This window comes from Pleurodeles waltl, chromosome 7 (genome assembly GCF_031143425.1).
Source record: "Pleurodeles waltl isolate 20211129_DDA chromosome 7, aPleWal1.hap1.20221129, whole genome shotgun sequence".
Classification (NCBI taxonomy): domain Eukaryota; kingdom Metazoa; phylum Chordata; class Amphibia; order Caudata; family Salamandridae; genus Pleurodeles; species Pleurodeles waltl.
This window is the reverse complement of record NC_090446.1, coordinates 1285130833-1285151015: the sequence shown is the minus strand read 5'-3', so window position 1 is coordinate 1285151015 and position 20183 is coordinate 1285130833. Positions and strand designations below refer to the sequence as shown.

General features: G+C 40.1%; 1 protein-coding gene across 4 annotated transcripts in view; it reads right to left on the bottom strand.

Annotated features, from left to right (window-relative positions):
- Nucleotides 1-20183, bottom strand: part of LOC138246183 (uncharacterized protein ZSWIM9-like) — a 64685-nt gene that overhangs the window by 25320 nt on the left and 19182 nt on the right. For all 4 annotated transcript variants that reach the window (XM_069200509.1, XM_069200508.1, XM_069200510.1 and 1 more), the window contains exon 3: nucleotides 13172-13465. In XM_069200509.1, the coding sequence (XP_069056610.1) occupies nucleotides 13172-13419 (248 nt within the window). In that variant the 5' untranslated portion in view covers nucleotides 13420-13465. The remainder of the gene's footprint in view (nucleotides 1-13171; nucleotides 13466-20183) is intronic.

Below are 20183 nucleotides of genomic sequence, written 5' to 3'. Positions count from 1 at the left end.
AGGAGGTGTTAATCCGTCCCAAAAGTGACTGTAAAGTGACGGTAAAGTGACGGATATACCACCAGCAGTATTACAAGTTCCATAGGATATAATGGACTCGTAATACGGCTGGTGGTATATCTGTCACTTTACCGTCACTTTTGGGACGGATTAACACCTCCTCCAAAGTTGTAATACCCCCCATAGTGTGTAAGAGGCAAGGGCATGGTGGTAAAGCTATGGCAGTGAAGGAAGTAGATGTGGAAATGGGGCAGTGTGTGGGGTAGAGGCAGTAAATGGGTGAGTTCATGCATGGAAAATTAGTGCATGGAAAATTAGTGCATGAAAATGTCATGTTAGTGAGTGCATGGATGAATGGATGGATGGATGGATTAAAGGGAGATTACAGAATGGATAAAGGGGAACTGACAATGTGGGCAGGCAAGGGCAGTGTGGGGCAAGGTATTGACGGTAGATTAGTAAAAAGATCAGTGTGGGAGAAGCGGCACTGAATGAGTGCATGCATTGATGGTACATAAGCTAAAATTACATTTCAAAACGTCTTCAATCACATTTTTCCACAGGTAACTTCACAAATTCTGTGGCAGTCATGATTTGTAGGAAAGGGAAGTTGTGAAGGACAGTAAAACGTATTGGGCCTTTGACATGCAGCACTAACTGAGAAATACTATATTGAAAGGACACTCGTTGCTCATAACTCCTCACCACTGTAGGGATAGCTCAAAAGGCTTTACAAATAATGTCCTTCTCACAACCCTTAACCACAGATGGCTATCTGTACAAACTTGACCCTCTTCGGAATGGACTTCAAGCCTTATGTTCAGTGTAGTATGATATTCAGAAGCTATCACACTTCACCTTTTATCGGCACGTTGACGTTTGGCGCAATGATGATTTTCAGTGAATTACTTAAGCTATTAAACAGGTGATTCCTCCAGCTCAATGAGGAAAGGACAAAAGTGAAGTAGACTTCTCGATAAACACAGGAAAACATCAGCCAGATAAAGTTTAATGTCACAAAATATGTAAACACCAAAACTACCAATACCTACAGGTTTTGAAAACACTGGAAAAAAAACTGAACTTACAAGAAATACAAAGTGTGAATCAGGAAAGTATAGCCATAACATAGTAGCCCTGCTAAATCAGACAAAGTGAGATTCAGTTTCGGGCTGGAGCCCTGTTCACCACACAAGGAGACATCATACATATATCCGATCCGCTCTGCTGCCTTTATAATCCCGGCCACTAATATATCTCTGTAAAAAACATTGTTGTCGAGAGATTTTCATTTTTGATTTCTGTTTTTGGATCATTAGAGAAGTAATTTAGGTGGGGTAGACTTTGGTGATCCGGGCCAAATTTTTTCTTAATGGCATTTTTAAAAATGCCAGATGTGTAGAAGTGATAATGTAATATTTTAGGAACCATGAGACCTATATACTTAATTTTGGTGTCAAAACATAGGTTTTGGAAATCCGGTAGTCTTACAGAGACAGAAAATAACTCCTCAGAGCAACCCTTCCGCCATTTTCCAAAATGGAGGCTATAATGGAGGAACAAGAGACATATATAGAAATGAAACAAATAATCATGTTTTTTAATCCTTTTATGTATATACCAAAGAATATTTATTATCAGAACATGAAAAAAAATGTTTATCACTCCTGATTTGGACCCATTTTCATAGTTCACTTATTTGTTTTGGCAATCGCTTGTGGTACATTTGCAGAGTGTTGAACATTTGAGAACAGCATATCAACAGGGCCATCTTTTTGTAGCACTGGTTTTGCAAGTACATGAAGATGTAAGTTCTGTGGGTAGAGTTTAGAAATTTCGTAGGTTTTAGCACCCCATCAATATCTTACCAACCAAATTCACAATGATCTTTCTCTATATATGCATGATCCAAAACATTTACACATCTTCTGATCAAGTAGAACGCTCTTTTAATGTGTCCACGCACGAAAAATTATGTCAGTGGAAGATCACTTAGCAAGACTGATCTCTTGAACTCACTGTACTGAAGTCTGTCAAGTGTATGACAGTAGAACTCATTTTCCACACGTGCATAATTATTTTTATACGCCTTTAAAGTCACATTCTTCTTTTGTCTCAGCAAATCCTTAAAGCTCCAAGCTTTGTTCCAGTTTTGCTCAGTGTCTTCACCCGTAAGAAAATGTGCCTTGATAAGAGCACTAGGCATCTCTGGGTCAAGTTTCTTATACAGAATATGAAGCATGATTAAGTGCCTTTTCTCTCCTGTTCCATAACGTATCCATAACTCTGACAATCCTTGACTATTGAACATTGCAACAAATCTAAGTACCACAATAAAGACATCTGTGTCATTTGAGAGAACAATGACTTGATTGAAACCATTTCTAACAGCCACTCAACATGTGATACAACACGAAAGTCAGTTTCCTCCAATTTGCTGTTAAGTTCTTGAACAATGGTCAGCACCTTTTGAATATATCTTTGCAGGCAACAACTCCTCATTTACAATCATTCTACATTCAATAACTGGATATTCAGTGCTCACTGAAGCATCAGCAAAGATCTGGTGAGTTAACATCTCCAAATTCATCTTGTTTGATGTTGATGACCAGAATTTATCAAGTTGCACATGCATGCGTGTCAAATATTTGTTGCCGGCACGGTCAATCGTTCCACTTGTTGACATTATTTGACAGATAGTTCAAGATAACTGTCAAAGACAATGTCAGTTCTTGCAAGGTGCACAATGACTTTGATATCTGTAGGACAGTGAGCGACCTCCCCGACGTTTTGCATGGGTGAAATCTTGACCATTCGCAAATTATGACATATAGTCCACAAAAACAGCAGTTTTCAATGAGGACACGCTTTCGAGTTGAAATTCTTCAGGTGAAAGTTGTTTTTCAAGCTCTTGAGTGAGTTTGTACTTCAATGGTTTGGTTGCAGCACCTCCATCAAATAATGCATCTGTTGGAGAAGATCATGCAACAGAATGTCCTTGATAAACTGACCCCTTTCATTTGCTAAATTAATCTTTATGTGCTTGCAAAAGTTGTTTTTTGTAACATGTTTGTTGGAAAATGGTTTGTTGGTAAGGGCAGATAAGTACCAACACCTAGTAATAGGCCCACTTAGGTCCAGTTAGGTCTCAATAAATTAAACCCAGCTCAACCCTTATGAGCTTGGCAATGAGCGTCAAGGTTTAACGTCGGAGACAAGTGTGTAAAGCATTTAAAAATCACAAAACAATAAAAAAGTAAAACACAAAAAAAACAATAAAAATCCAACACCAATTTATGAAAATAGATTATATTTTTAATATTTAAAATGACACCACAACGATTAAAATCGGATAAGGGGAAAGGGGATATGGATTTTCTAAAGAATTTGTGTTTTCTATCACATAGAAACTAAAAGCACTAATCTGGTCGCACTAGACCGGGGCAAAGTCAAGGTTTCAGGCCGACCGTGATGGAGCCCCGCTCAGCTACCACAAGAGGGAGGCCTTGGTCAAAAGTTTACATTTAGATTTCGTCTTTTTCTTGAAGATCTTCTTCAGCAGGACAAAGTCACCAATCCGATCCGACTTCTCTGGAGCCCTCTTTGGATACACGTCACAGGAGACCTCAGTGAAGAATTCTACCTTCGGACTTAAATGATTTTTCAGGAAATTTTCATCCGAGCCAAAGCTGAATCTTGATCTGATGTCCCTGGAGCACTCCTTGGATGCGCTACCCTGCCAACTTTTACGTTCAGAGATTGTCAGGAAGTCTGGGGCTCCAGAGCTTTCCAACGAACCAGCAAGTCAGGCCGGGTTGAGGTCGAGCTAAGCCACTCATCACAGCGGGTCGGTCCCTTTATGGAGCTTTTTATCAGAAGTTCTCCACTCCTCTCCAAACTTCTGGATCTTCTTCCAGACGGTCTGTGAAGGTCTTTTAGGAGTCCACAGCTCACCCCAGGGTTCCAGAAGCTCTGAGTTGAGCTGTGAATATTGGGACTCAAACTCCCAGAACGCATCTGGTCTCAATCTCCAAAATGACCACTGGACAGTGGTCAGCTGGTCAGTTTCTTCTGGATTTGACGCAGGGGACTCTGGTTAGCTATTGTTCACATGTAGCAAGCAGGGAGTCCCTTCTTGAAGCAGCTGAAGTCAGGCATAGTCCTTTTAGTGGTTTAGCCCAAGTGAGCAGCTGGTGCAGTCCTTCAGAGTTCTTCTTCTGATGTTGTTCATTGTAGGGATCGGAGGTGTGGGTGCAGCTCTGCTAAATTTATCCTTGCTCCTGTGGTGAAAAGCAAGGGTGGTGTGGGGTTGGGGCGGGGGGTGGGGGCGTTGGGGGTGACTGTCTAATCGGAGGCAGGCCACTACCCTCTTGGATGACCACTTCCTGGGAATTGTGGCAAAAACCAATCACAGGGTGCAACAGTCCTTAAAAATCCAAAATGGCAGAAACTGAATTTTGGAGGTTAGGTCCGGCTGAGCCCACTCACTGGTGTGGCTAAACATCCTTAACACACCCCTCCCCTGCCCTCTTCTAATCTAATCAAGAGGGCACCTGGTTTTCTGGGTTTGCAGGAAATGGAGGGGTGGAGGGGTATCGAGGGGCTCCAAATTTCCTCCTTCAGGCACTTCTTTTGTGTTCAGCCCAGGCCACTTCACACCTTATCACGGCTGCCAGAGGCTGGCCAATCAGAAAAGGGCACTACTGAGCTGAAACTGATACATTTTAGAAAGAGTTCTAAAACTATTTCCCTGAACTAGTTATATTAAATCCAACAAAGGCATTTATTACAACAAACGGTTTGAGACCAACCTTGCCATATCTAGCTCCTTTTGAGACATTATCAATTTAAATAAAGTCTCCCCATTTTGGCCTATGGAGCCTATTAACTACAATGATGGAAAAACAAATGTGGCTATTTTTATATTTTATAAGGTCCCTGCTTATACATTTCACCCAATTCTGGGTGCACCTAGGGCATACCTTAGGGGTGTCTTATATGTAAAAAACAAAAGGTAGTTTAAGACTTTGGAAGGACGTTTAATTCCAAAGTCGAATTTGCATGTAACTTAAATTTAAAAGCAGCCAGGAAGGCAGGCCTGCCTTTAAAATGACACTGAGCACCTCAGCAGTGTTACTATGGGTGCACCACCTAAGCTAGGGTCCCTAAACCTACATGCCCTACCATATACTACAGACTTCTAGTTAGGTTGACATAACCAATTATAATTAGCCTAATTTGCATACTTATTTTACACCAAGCACGTTCCCTGGGACTGTTTAGCAGTACCCAGGGCACCCTCAAAGTCAGGAATACACCAGCAAAATGTGAAAAATGGGTGAAAAACGTTAGGAGGCCTCTACAATTAGCCCAGTTTTCTCACACTGTTTTCTTGTAACCTGGTTTGTAGTAGCCGGTTGGCCGAAACTTTTACTATGGCAATTAAAGTGTGGAAGTTTAGGTTTAGTGATTATGTCAAACTTATTTTTCTCTTTTAATACAAATCTCTCCTGCTTCAGTTCTGCATATTGTTTCAATCCATGTTCCAGGACATCCAGTAGACATGTCTTTATATCGTTATCCCCACATATTGTTGGTCACAAAGTTATGTAGCCGCACAGGCTCAACCATTTCCAAGGCTGTCAACATGTTTATTGAAAAGTTCACCTCTCTTTCCTACAAGTTAGGGGTGAGGAACAGTTTCACAAAGGTCCATTCATTTTGAATTTGTCATCTCTGAAAACATTGCAAATAGAAAGGACTTCATGGTGAACTAGCTGCCACTGAGCAACATATTCACTTTTACATGTCTGACCAACAAGTCTCTTGGAGCTTTTGTCTTCCAGTTTCATAGCTTGAGCCACAGCTTTGAATCTTCCCTAGGGTCTTTCACTACAAAATGTATTTGGATGAATGTTCTGTAGAGGTTTGGTTTTTCCACCTCTACCTTCTGCACTCTTTCCAAATACCAGGACCCATCTCTCAGGTAGTTTATGCAATCCAATTTGCAAAACACAGTTATCAGCGACTCCACAGGCTTCACATGCAATTTCCAATCCCCTTCCAGATCAGCATGTACCAAGTTTTTCACTAGAGCTATCATGTGTAAAATATTTCCCCAGCACTTGTAAAGTTCTGTTTTTTCTTCACATTTTTTGACAAACTCTATTATATTGGTTTTCTGATTTTGAACTGAGTGCACTGAACATTGCCTGGCTTTGCATTATGTCTTCTGAGTGTCTTGTTCACTTCTGAGATAAGATATGCAAAACCTAATTTGTTATTCTTGTTCCAGAAACATTCCAAAGCAATGTTTCTGTAGAATCAGATATGATGAGCATACCTTGTAACGAACAAACATAATGAGTTCCGTTCAATACGGACTGGGCAGTTTTGCTTCTAAAGATTTCAGCCTCAATATGTGCATTGTTTAAGCCACATTCACAAGATAACTTCCTGCAAACCGCAACACAACTTTTGTCATGTGGAAAACATCCATCCTTGGATAAAGATCATCAAATTCTATTCGCCTGCTCTTAAAAATGTCAGCTAAAATACAGAAAACACCTTCATCGCAGACAATTGGTAGGCTAGGCTGGTCTTCAAGCTGAGCACGCACATTTTGGAAATTTTTAGAGCAGTGTGTACTGTTGCGTAGCTTGTGACTGGAGATGGTATTACTGGTAAAAACCCAACCTTCTTCACTGGGACGGTATTCTGGGAGATCAAAGCATGAATTTCAGCCCATGGAGGACTTTTCTTTATCCTTTGTCCGTACTGAATAAGCAATATGATAAATTCAGTTAAATCAGATTTGCAGACCGCACCATCAGGTAGAAAATTTATGGTAAACTGGGACATGTTGATAGCTTGTAGTGATTTCACACACATTGGAAAGGCAGCTGAGTTATAAGTCTGCAGCTTCATTTGTTTATCCCTACAGCTGACACAGCTACTTCATTGGTACAGTTTCGAAAAACACCATGGCAGCACCATGTGTGCAGGATGTTCCAGACAAATAAGAGCGGTCTTCAAAATCAAACTCCTCAAGAAGAGCAATTTTAAATCTTTTCCTGATAAAGTGACATGGAAGTGGTGTTCTGATGGTTTCACAAGATTTTACAGCATGAGCTGCTAACAAGTTCCTGTTCCATACTATGGGGGTTATTCTAACTTTGGAGGGGTGTTAATCCGTCCCAAAAGTGACGGTAAAGTGACGGATATACCACCAGCCGTATTACGAGTTCCATAGGATATAATGGACTCGTAATACGGCTGGTGGTAAATCCGTCACTTTTCCGTCACTTTTGGGACGGATTAACACCTCCTCCAAAGTTAGAATAACCCCCTATGTCATTATAACTTGTTGATACACCAATCCTATTCATTCAAGTGATTAGCTCTCTACATGTCATAGATTGTGTGGGCAGTCTTCATGTGTAATGGAGTTTTCTTTTTGCCATGATGTAATTCATAAAACATGATTTGGAAAAGGCAGTACGTTTGCACAGCATGAGCCTGTCAGTTCATGGGATTGTCTTCCACTTCTTCACTTATATCTTCAAAGCCATCATCAATGTTGCCGGGTTCTTTTAAAGAACTTTAGTTTGTAACACTTTTGCAATGATGTAACAAAAGTGTGAAGACAACATCAGGTATTCTTGTGGACTCCCATGATTTGCAGAGCTCTGGGGCATCACAAAATTTGTCATCTTTCAGAACATTTCTTAAAATGGTTCCTGCTGATTTTACTGCATCCTGCGATTTTATTTTGGCAGCAAGAACTTCAGGAGTCAAATCAGCTGAGAAGACCATAAGTGGCTCATTCTTCTTGTTTGACTAAAAAAACCGAATTCTGTCATTGCACATGCTCACCAGAAAAATCTTCATTTCATTATTATGGATCAATACAGTTTCATCAATGTTGACCATTATTTCTCTGATCTCACTGAGTGTGAACTTACAGGGAGTGCAGAATTATTAGGCAAGTTGTATTTTTGAGGATTAATTTTATTATTGAACAACAACCATGTTCTCAATGAACCCAAAAAACTCATTAATATCAAAGCTGAATATTTTTGGAAGTAGTTTTTAGTTTGTTTTTAGTTTTAGCTATGTTAGGGGGATATCTGTGTGTGCAGGTGACTATTACTGTGCATAATTATTAGGCAACTTAACAAAAAAAAATATATACCCATTTCAATTATTTATTATTACCACTGAAACCAATATAACATCTCAACATTCACAAATATACATTTCTGACATTCAAAAACAAAACAAAAACAAATCAGTGACCAATATAGCCACCTTTCTTTGCAAGGACACTCAAAAGCCTGCCATCCATGGATTCTGTCAGTGTTTTGATCTGTTCACCATCAACATTGCGTGCAGCAGCAACCACAGCCTCCCAGACACTGTTCAGAGAGGTGTACTGTTTTCCCTCCTTGTAAATCTCACATTTGATGATGGACCACAGGTTCTCAATGGGGTTCAGATCAGGTGAACAAGGAGGCCATGTCATTAGATTTCCTTCTTATATACCCTTTCTTGCCAGCCACGCTGTGGAGTACTTGGACGCGTGTGATGGAGCATTGTCCTGCATGAAAATCATGTTTTTCTTGAAGGATGCAGACTTCTTCCTGTACCACTGCTTGAAGACGGTGTCTTCCAGGAACTGGCAGTAGGACTGGGAGTTGAGCTTGACTCCATCCTCAACCCGAAAAGGCCCCACAAGCTCATCTTTGATGATACCAGCCCAAACCAGTACTCCACCTCCACCTTGCTGGCGTCTGAGTCGGACTGGAGCTCTCTGCCCTTTACCAATCCAGCCACGGGCCCATCCATCTGGCCCATCAAGACTCACTCTCATTTCATCAGTCCATAAAACCTTAGAAAAATCAGTCTTGAGATATTTCTTGGCCCAGTCTTGACGTTTCAGCTTGTGTGTCTTGTTCAGTGGTGGTCGTCTTTCAGCCTTTCTTACCTTGGCCATGTCTCTGAGTATTGCACACCTTGTGCTTTTGGGCACTCCAGTGATGTTGCAGCTCTGAAATATGGCCAAACTGGTGGCAAGTGGCATCGTGGCAGCTGCACGCTTGACTTTTCTCAGTTCATGGGCAGTTATTTTGCGCCTTGGTTTTTCCACACGCTTCTTGCGACCCTGTTGACTATTTTGAATGAAACGCTTGATTGTTCGATGATCACGCTTCAGAAGCTTTGCAATTTTAAGAGTGCTGCATCCCTCTGCAAGATATCTCACTATTTTTGACTTTTCTGAGCCTGTCAAGTCCTTCTTTTGACCCATTTTGCCAAAGGAAAGGAAGTTGCCTAATAATTATGCACACCTGATATAGGGTGTTGATGTCATTAGACCACACCCCTTCTCATTACAGAGATGCACATCACCTAATATGCTTAATTGGTAGTAGGCTTTCGAGCCTATACAGCTTGGAGTAAGACAACATGCATAAAGAGGATGATGTGGTCAAAATACTCATTTGCCTAATAATTCTGCACTCCCTGTATAGCCAGCACTCAAGAGTGGCTCTAAAACTTAATTTGCTTTTTCAAAGAGTGCAAACTGGTGGTTACGTTGCTGGTGGGAGCTCACTGTACATTCATATTTTCGAATGTATGCACGCATGCAGTTCGGGCAGGCATACAAATCTGCTGCAAATACATTCACCTTGCTGTTTAGCTCAGGTACTCAGCTGAAAATTTCATGTTGGAAGAAACTAGCTGCAGAAAAAAACATGTTTGCCTTTTGAGACTCACATACTCTCTACTTTGTTCTTCTATCAATTCCTTTGGCTCTTGTTCTAGCTAAACCACAGATAACACATTGAAGATCCTATGCTTTATGATCAGTTGTTGGCGATGGATGAGAGGCAGCCATTGATCTGCTAAGAGGATGGGCACTGGGTTTCATTGTTGTCACCTTCTCAGGAGACTCAGATTGTTGTTGTGATTCACTGGTTTCTGCAATTTTTTGACAATTTTTTCCAAGCTTTATTCCATTGTATACGACTTGTAGCACTTGATGATGATAATATTAAAATATTTGATCCTCTTCACCCATCAGTTTCAATTTTTTGTGAACTTCTTCTTGCCGTGTTACAGCAGCATCTCAAACTTTCTTCTGTCCAGACGCAGTTGATGTTAGCTTTTCTTTTGGATTAGTTTGGAATATAACACATTTTTCTTTGTTGAAGGAGTCATCAGATTTTGTAGTTAGCAACATGTGACGGATATCCTGCCTGCCGTATTACAAGTTCCATTATATCCTATGGAATTGTCAATATGATGGCCAAAACACATCATTATAGAACAGCCATTTTGGAAAATGGCGGAAGGGTTATTTTCTGTCTAAATAACACCACTTTACACCCAAAACCTATGTTTTGACACCAAAATGAAATTGTCTCATGGTTCCTCAAATATTAGAACATCACTGCAACACATCCACCATTTTTAAAAATGTCGCCCAGAAAAAAAAACCAAAAAAAATACCTGGATTAGTAATGTCTACTCAAGCTAAATTACTCCTCTAATGAAAAAAAGCACAAATTAAAAATGAAAATCTCTGAAATCTCTGGACAACATTTTTTATATGGAGGTAGATCAAGGGGCCAGGAGTATCACCTCTTCTGTCTGCTCTCTCCATCTGCCTGCCCCTCCCTTGTGTCATGGTCTTGCCATTTATGTCTTACCTTTATTTTTTTCTATTTTTTCTTATTGTTTCTTTCTATGATCAGTATGTGAGATCTGTTTTTGTTTGATTTGTTATTGTTCTCTTTGATAAAGAGATACTTTCAAGATGCAACCACTTTTGAACCTAGTGTGGTATACGTAATGGTATATATACCTAATGTGTAAGAGAAGGCTGTACCCGTTGTGCAGCTAAAAGCTGTTCTTTTGCTTTCTGTTATTATATCTTTTCCGTCTTTGTGTGAGGTAATTGAATGCTTCCTTCCTGCCTGTTCAGTGCCTGTTCACTAAGTTATGGAAGCTTGCCCTACCTCTGCATATGGTCCACATGTGAAATAATCTTGCACTCTTGATTCCTGTACGGTCTTTCTTCAATGTGTGGATAAGGCTTGCACTACTGCACCATGCAGGATGCCAGCAGGATGGGTCAATGAAATGAGTTGCCAACACAAGCAGCGATTTTCAGGTAACAAGTTTGAATCCCAGCAAGTCCAACTCAGTCTTCTATCCTTCTGCGGCCAGTACATTGAGCACCGAAAAACATGGATAACAGTAATGCTTGCTTAAATGCGATAGAAGCGCAGAGGGCTATGTTCACCTTGCTTTTGTCTGTGTACACAGTGCAAGCAATGTTTGCAGCCACAAAACCATAGAGACCACTGCAAAATAATAGCACTAAATAGAGCATGTTTACAATATATAATATGATCAGAAACAAATTACCACAACCTGAGATCTTAATGTAATATAGACCCTGATTTGTCACTAATTTCCAGTTATATTTCTGTAATAATTATTGGTATAGCACTCTTTTACCAGGCTATTTGTGAAAGTGTTGTCACAAATAAAAACCTATTCAGCTAGAATTGGGTAATACTATTTCTAGACAATGTAATCCCATTGAGTTAAGTTATTCCCCCCTCACTCCCCAGTGTGAAGATCTCTGGCCTAATGTGAAAGGTACATGAAACAATTAATACTGCTCCCAAATATGACCTAGAGCCATGTTCCTTGCTTTGACTTTGATGGCCACACATGGCTTTTAGGATCTCTTCCTCAGCCTCACATTTGCCTTGATGCTTATCCAGATTGATAGGGTGTTGTTTAAGAATAAATGTTAGGATGCTAAGTAACATTAGCCTTTTTTGTTACTCAAAAGGCTTTCCTGACACAAGGGAGAATGTGCACTACATCCAGAAAGCTAAGAACATAGTCCTTCCATCAGTGGCACAGCAGGACTATCAGTTTCCCCAATATAGGCACATAAATGTACCCACCTGCCTCCAAAACGTATACTGTTGAAGCACCCTTAACACAGTATTTTATTTATGGATAATTAACATTAACGAACATAGACCCTCATTATGAGATTGGCGGCACATGCCACCTACCGCCACGGTGATGGCCGCCAACATATCGTCGCCGTGGCTACCGACCGTCCATGCAATTATGACCGCAGCTGGAATTCCGCCAGAAGGCTGGTGGAATTCTGGCAACGCTCATGGCGGCAGACTGCAGTAAGGTGGCAGCAGCGCCACACCAGCAAAATACTGCCTACCGTATCATGCTCCATGATACGGCCTGGAGGTGATCTGCAGGCAGGAGTTGCTGCTGGCAGCAGCACCACATCCCGTCTCCTGCCGGAGGACCCCCTGTAAGCAGGTAAGTCGGGTTCCCCGACAGGAGAGGGGGGGTGTTGTGTGCATGTGTGGGGGTGTGTGTGACTGTGTTTGAATGTGTGTAATGCGTGTGTGGCAGGATGTATGTTTGTACGTTTTATAGTGAGTGTGTATGTATGTATGCATGCGTGGGTGCATGTGTGTATGCAGGGGGGTGGGGAGGGTGGAGGAGGACTTTGGGGATGGGAGGCAGGGGAGACCCCAATCAGTGCCAGGGAAGGATTTCCCTGGCACTGATAGTGCCTACCGCCATGGTTTCCGTGGCGGTACAGAAACCACGGAAATCATGGCGGTGGGTGGGGTCAAAATGCGAAGGGCGGCCTACTGAGGGCCGCCGGGCTGGTAACTGAAGTCTCCAGCCCTGCGGTCGTTACCGCCGTGGCGGTCAGTGTGTTGATTGGCTTTGGCCAAACCGCCAATGTCATAACAGTCAAGGTAGGTACCGCCAGCCTATAGCACACTTTTGAGCGAGCATCAATGGAACAACACCTGCTTTTACTTTCAACTGTTTTGTATGAATTATTGTTTCACTATCCATAATTACTCTATACAGATGAAAGTAAAAACCTTGCTATCATGCAACTTAATGTAGAGACATTACAAGGAAATACAACAAACAACAAATTCATGTAAAAATACCTCAAAATAGACTTTGTCAATGTTTGTTTTGTGCATAGGCTTATACCAGCCTCAAACATTAGTGACTGGCGTTTCAGGGGTTCTAGCCTTCTGCCACAATTAAACATGAAAAACAAATCAGTGATTGTCGCTGTAGTACTCACTTCTGGTTGCGTCTAACAATGCTCTGTCCCACATAGGTGCCACTGTGCTTACAAACCAGGCGCACGTATCGGTAGCGCAAGGTCTTGGAGATATTAGTAATGTACGGCAAGGCAACCTGGCGCAGTGAGGTAAGAGCCTTCAGGCTGGCTATGATAAACAGAACCTTATGCTTCTCAGACCAGTCATCGAAGAAAGTACTAAATTGTTGCCAGCTGTAGAACTCTTGCCCAAGGCCCATCTCCTCCATCCTCGTAAATTTGTAGTCCGTGCCTTGAAGGTGCCCAAGGGTCACACTACAGGAAAAGTAAGAACAACCAACACCATCATCAGTGTTATTGAGGACCTTAAAAAGTAAATTACACCATCAAATCAATTTTGTAAAGAGAAGAGGTCATGGATTTACACAAAATATTCACAACCTAGAAAATAAATCAGCTACCACTTGCTTCAATTGTTTGCTAAAACAAAATCATTTATATCAAAAACATCAATAATGATAAAAGCAAAGATAAGACAGGGCAACTCCAAGAATGCACTGTAGATAAACAAAGACACTCACTCCAAATGAAGCACACATGAGCTCGAAAGATACGCACTACATCCATGCACATGAATATTAACTCAACTCATTACACAAGTACTTTGATTAAAATTATATTATGACATTCATAGTAGAAATTCCCTTCAGAAGTAAGTAAACCAAACTTTTATGTATAGATACACAATTTTTTAACATGACTACAGCCTGAACCGCTAAACAGATTTGCACCAAATTTGGCAGAAGGCTAGATCTTGGTCCAGAAACAGTTCGTTTTGTTATTTAGTGCAAATCTATTCAATAGTTTTGGAGTTATTAAAGGGAAAAAATATAGATATCTAGGGACTCTGATCCACGGGTACCCATGGGGAATCCGCGGGTAGCCATGGATCCGAAGCCCAATGGGGAAAAATGACCTCACCCAGTCACACATCATACCCCTTTGGGATTGGGTGCATGTAAGGGAGGGGGGTTAGACACAGGGCCTGCCACAAGCCAGGCCCTGGAGACAACCCCTGCCATGCACGGGCAGCGGTGGTTGTATTAACATACATTATTTACATTAAAAAAAAAAAACTGAAATTTACTGAAAAAAAAAACCAAAGGTTACAGAGACATTATTGTTAAGTTCTTGTTTTACCCACACAAACCATAGACCTTCAGCAGTTATAGTTATACTTATAGCTATACTTATAGTTTCTTCAGATAACTCATGTCTGAAAGTAACTTTAGACTATGAGTTATAGTTTCTTAACATAAGTATAACTATAACTGCTCAATTTCTTTTTTGTGGGTAAAACATGAACCTAACTATAACATCCCTGTAACCTTTGGCTTTTTCAGTATATATCTTGAAATCAATTTATAATGCTTAAACAAACAGTCTTGTCAGTTTGATTGTGTCAGTTGTGGATACACATTCTGTGAATGCAATCGTGGAATTCTGTGGACAACACAATTTATGATGAAAGCTAGAGCTGCCAAACTAGCTCTAAAGCCCTTTTCACGACCTCTCAGACATTGGATAAAACCTTTAAACAAAGTAAGCCAAGGAAAGAACTCTGATGACATACGAACATTATTTTTTCAGCTAGAGAAATTACATTGTAAGGAAATAACAAAAAGTTGGGAGATATTAACACTCCAGAAATATACTGAATTAGATAGAGTTTCGGGAGGGCTCTGAATTTTTACATTACCAAATCATACAGATATCAAACCGGAATTATTACTTGAATGGGGGAAGAACAATATGACTTGTTCACGTAATATGATTTTGATTCTCATTAAATACGTTAAAATTGATGTGGAAGAAGTAATGAAGGCAGCACAGGAGAAAGAAGACACATTTATAACAATGACTAATCAGGAGGAAGTAATCAAACTAAGGAAAAAGATCGAAGAAAGATTGAATAAACATGAAACAGAAGTGGAAGCATGGAAACAGAGAAAATTTCATTGCGATGAACAGGATTATAAAAATTGGCACTATTTTAAAGGATTTGAAGGAATAAAACAACAATTCTCATCAGATGTGAAAAGGAATACTCCTAAGCACTGAGAAAAAGATGGAAGAAAGACTGAATAAAACATAAATCAGAAGTGGAAGCACGGAAACAGAGAACATTTTATTGCGATGAACAGGATTATAAAAATAGCACTATTTTAATTTTTGCTAAAGGATTTGAAGGAATAAAACAACAATTCTCATCAGATGTGAAAAGGAATACTCCTAAGAACTAAGAAAAAGACGGAAGAAAGATTGAATAAACATAAATCAGAAGTGGAAGCACGGAAACAGAGAAAATGTTATTGTGATGAACAGGATTATAAAAATGGCACTATTTTAACTTTTGCTAAATGATTTGAAGGAATAAAACCACAATTCACATCAGATGTGAAAAGGAATACTCCTACATTAGAAACAGATAGCAAGTCAGATGTTGAACTTAGTCAAAATGAGGAAGCAAGTGAACCCAGGACTAAAACAACATTACGAGGAAATGCAAATTATGTATCAGGACCAACAAACCTCAAAAGGAAGGGGCTAAGGACGCAGTCAGAGCAGAGGCCACCCAAGAAATTAAAAAACAAATGTATACAAATCAGAAGAGGGAGGGGAAAAAATTACCCTCTACGCAGCAGACAAAAGAAATTATCAATAAAGAAGTTACAGAAGAAAAGTTGGTGGCCAATCTGTCTGAACATACATTAACAGAGGGTGCAATTTGAGTATTAGATAAAGGTTTATCTTTTTGTCCGAAATATCATTCTGACAGAGTGGGAACTAAAACAGACACCTACAAATTTGTATGGAAAATAAAGCTAGCAAAATACTTTGCCCAACATCCCCTGAAGTAGCCTGAGAAAAGTGATACACGAGAGGTAACTAAACTTATAACTGAACAGATAACAGATATTAAGGTTTGTCATGACTTGATGCTCAATCTAGATTACAATTAAATGACATCAACACAGATTATGGAAGAATTGGGAATCCAGACGAACTACCATATGTACAGTCATTTTAAATCTAAATCTAAATTCTGCCCTAATTTGACACCAGGAAATAAAATTGACTTATTTAATGATATGGTATTGGTGGATCTAGTGACTTTAGAACACAAAAAGACACTTCAAAAGCAAGAAAATCTAATGATGATAGAGAGAGAAGGAGTGCAACGATTGAGCAATAATGAGAAGATTATCATCAAGCCAGCTGACAAAGGAGTTAATACTGTAGTATTACATTGTGAGGATTATGTGAGAGAAGCAAAGAGACTACTGAATGATGTAGAAAGTTATCAAAAACTAACTCACAATCCTACCAATGAAATAGAACACATAATCAATATTAAACTACAATTGTGGTATCAAGAATTATTGCTTAACGAAGAAGGACATCATTTTTTAAAACCTAGTCATCCCGTGATGCCAACTATATATTTTCTTCCAAAAATCCATAAAACGTTGAAAAATCCACCTGGAAGACCCACTGTGTCTGGATGAGCATTTATTTTTGAAAACACTTCCAAATATGTGGACTTTTATATTGCTCCTCGCTCAGTTCCTATATTAAAGACACCGGTGACTTCCTGAGAGTTATCTCTGATGTTGCGTGGCAACCTAGCTACATCTTTAACACCATAGATGTAGTATCATTATACACATAACTTCAACATGAGGTTGGATTAACATTGCTAACATATTTTTTGAGACAAAGAAACATCAGAGAAACTAGACATTCTGCTCTTAGAAATGGTGGAAATGTGTCTACACAATAAAATTTTCATATTTGATCACCAAATGAACACTCTTGGTGGCCCACGTCACTAGGCACAGCCCCGGAACCCACGGACCACGCACGCAACCTGGGGGTCATCCTCGACTCCACTCTCTCCATGACCAGGCAAGTCAACGCCGTCTCCGCGTCCTGCTTCAACACCCTCTGTATGCTCCGCAGGATCTTCAAATGGATCCCCCTCGACACGAGAAAAACCGTTACTCAGACCCTCATCACCAACAGACTCGACTACGGGAACGCCCTCTACTCAGGAACTACAAACAAGCTCCTGAGACGACTCCAACGCATCCAGAACGCCTCGGCCCGACTCATCCTCGATGTCCCCCGCCGCAGCCACATCACACTCCACCTGAGAGGCCTGCACTGGCTCCCCGTCAACAAAACGATCACCTTCAAGCGCCTGATCCACACAAACAAAGCACTGCACAACACTGGACCCACCTACCTCAACAACCGACTCAGCTTCCACACCCCCACCCGAAGCCTCCGCTCAGCCAACCTCGCCCTCGCCACAGTCCCCCGCATCCGAAAAACCACCGGCGGCGGCAGATCCTTCTCCTACCTCGCCGCCAAGACCTGGAACACTCTCCCCACCATCCTATGACAGACCCAGGACCTGCTGGCCTTCAGAAGACTCCTCAAGACCTGGCTCTTCGACGAGTACCACCCCCCCGCGCCTTGAGACCCTCGCAGGTATGTAGCGCGCTTTACAAATGCAGTGATTGATTGATTGAACAAACAAACATGCGGAACAGCCATGTGAATTTCATTTTCCCCAAGCTACCCCAATCACATCAAGTGTTGGTGAGAGAGATAAATTGAGTGGCATGAGAACTATCAGGAACACTTATGTAAGGTTATCTTATGGTTGGACTATATAGATGATTTGTTTGTAATTTGGGCCGGCACTCAAGATGAATTTGCCATATTTTTCGAAGAGCTGAATCGAAATGAGTGTGGATTAACTTTCACACACAAAACAAGTGTGAAAGAAATTTACTTTTTGGACATCAAGGTCTATATAGAAGATAATCAACTCCAGATGACCATGTTCAAGAAAGCAACTGCCACAAATAGCATCCTACATGGTAAAAGTTTCCATCCCAAACCTTTACTCAGAAGCATTCTGTTTGGTGAATTCTTACGCACAAGGCGCAACTGCTCAGATGATAACGAAGTGGAAACTCAATTTACAGATGTGAAACAAAGAGTTAAAAGCAGAGGGTATCCAAACACCAACATTGAACTAGGTGCAATAAGAGTTAGATGAAGGACCCGACAACATGTGTTGGTGGAAAAGGCATCTAAAAAAGTTGAAAAAGCAGATAACTACCCGCGCTTGATACTCACATATAGTAAGGAAAGCAAAGACATTGTGAGAATATTCAAAAGACACTGGAGAATATTGAGACATGATCATGACATTGCACAAATTGTGGGACCCAGACCTTTGGTCACATATAGGAAATCACATTCTATTAAAAACATACTTGTAAAAAGTCATTATGTTGCACCAACTACAAAAAACTGGCTAAGTAATGAAAATACAGGCTTTTATAAATGTAATAAATGTAAAGTCTGCCGAACTGTAAGAAATGTGAAGCTATTTAAAATTTATAAGGGACAAATTATACACATAATGCAGAGAATAACCTGTGACACTCAATACGTGGTCTATTTAATTGAATGTACATGTGGTTTGCAATGTATAGACAGTACCATCTGCCCCTTAAAGTAAAGAATACTTGAACATGTAAGAGCAAAACAATATAAAGATCAAAGCTATGCTGTTGCAAGACACTATGACACAACATATGGAAGTTTGGAAAAGTATCAGGTTTTTCGGTGTGGCACAAATAAAGGAAGACGAACGTGGGGGCAACAGGACTCTTAAACTACGACAATTGGAAAGTAGATTTATCATCCAACTACGCAAAGAGACACCTTATGGGTTAAACATGGATGAAGAATTATTTGTCCATTTATGAATATATATATTTTCCAGTCGAATAACATCAAAACTGAGGAGGTGTATTAAGAAATATAGGCAAAACACTAACTTGACAGGTATATAAATAAGCTTTGAAAGATAGGCAGCTGAAAATTCCTCTTTCGAAAAGTGAATAGCGATTGAAAGGACAGGAAAATCAGATTGACTAATCATTATCTAGATTGACTAATCATTATCTAAATGTCAATAATGAGATGCACCCTATAAACATTAATTTTAAAATAAACTGCACTTAGCAAACAAAAGAAATAGTAATAGTTATGTGGTGATCAGTATGGAGCCATATGATAAAGAATGGGTGAATAAGCACTGAGCTTGAAATCCCATTTATTGACTAGCACATAATTGTAATTAATAGACAAACTCCTTTGTTTTGGTGTCAATCGTATATAAAGATAAGCATGTATATAAATCATATTTTGCCATCATCAGTAGATTGTGAACCAAAGAATTAATGCACATTTTTATGTTACTTGGTATACATTTATCTGCACATGACAACAACACCCAGAATTCTTCATTGTTAGCAGAATAGAGTGATTGAATGTAAAGGAAATTAAAGAAGGACTCAAGGACCGTGAGCAAGACTCTATACGAGTTGAAACACGTAGGTGGCAGTGAAACCTTAAATAAAGATGTTTTAAATGGACTTTGTGGAGTGCGGTGAATATATTCTTTGGAACTTATAAATACGAGGGTGGTCTCCTCTGTCACCAGCAGTTGAGTGCGCTGCCCAGCTTACAATTGACCAAATTGTTTCACTATATATATATATATATATATATATATATATATATATATATATATATATAAAAAATCACTCTCACCTCTCCTGACTAATTTACTGACAGCTTGTCAGTAAACAAGCATGGCATATACCACTATTCAGGTCTCCTGCCAGCCCTCCACTGTTCTCCAGCCAGAGAGGAAGAACGCACTCAAGGCTGCAGGAGAATGCTTTTAATATGTAGAAGGCAAAGGGACATTCAGTGACAAATATCCTCTGCAGAATCATGAGGGATAACTCAGTACTTGTGAGAGCAAGAAGGTTTCTGAGGTATCCCCCACATTACTTATGTAGGTGGACTGCACCAACACATGTCAACTATTATTCAACTTGTAATGGAGTGCTTGCTGGCAAGGCCTTACTCTTTGTAT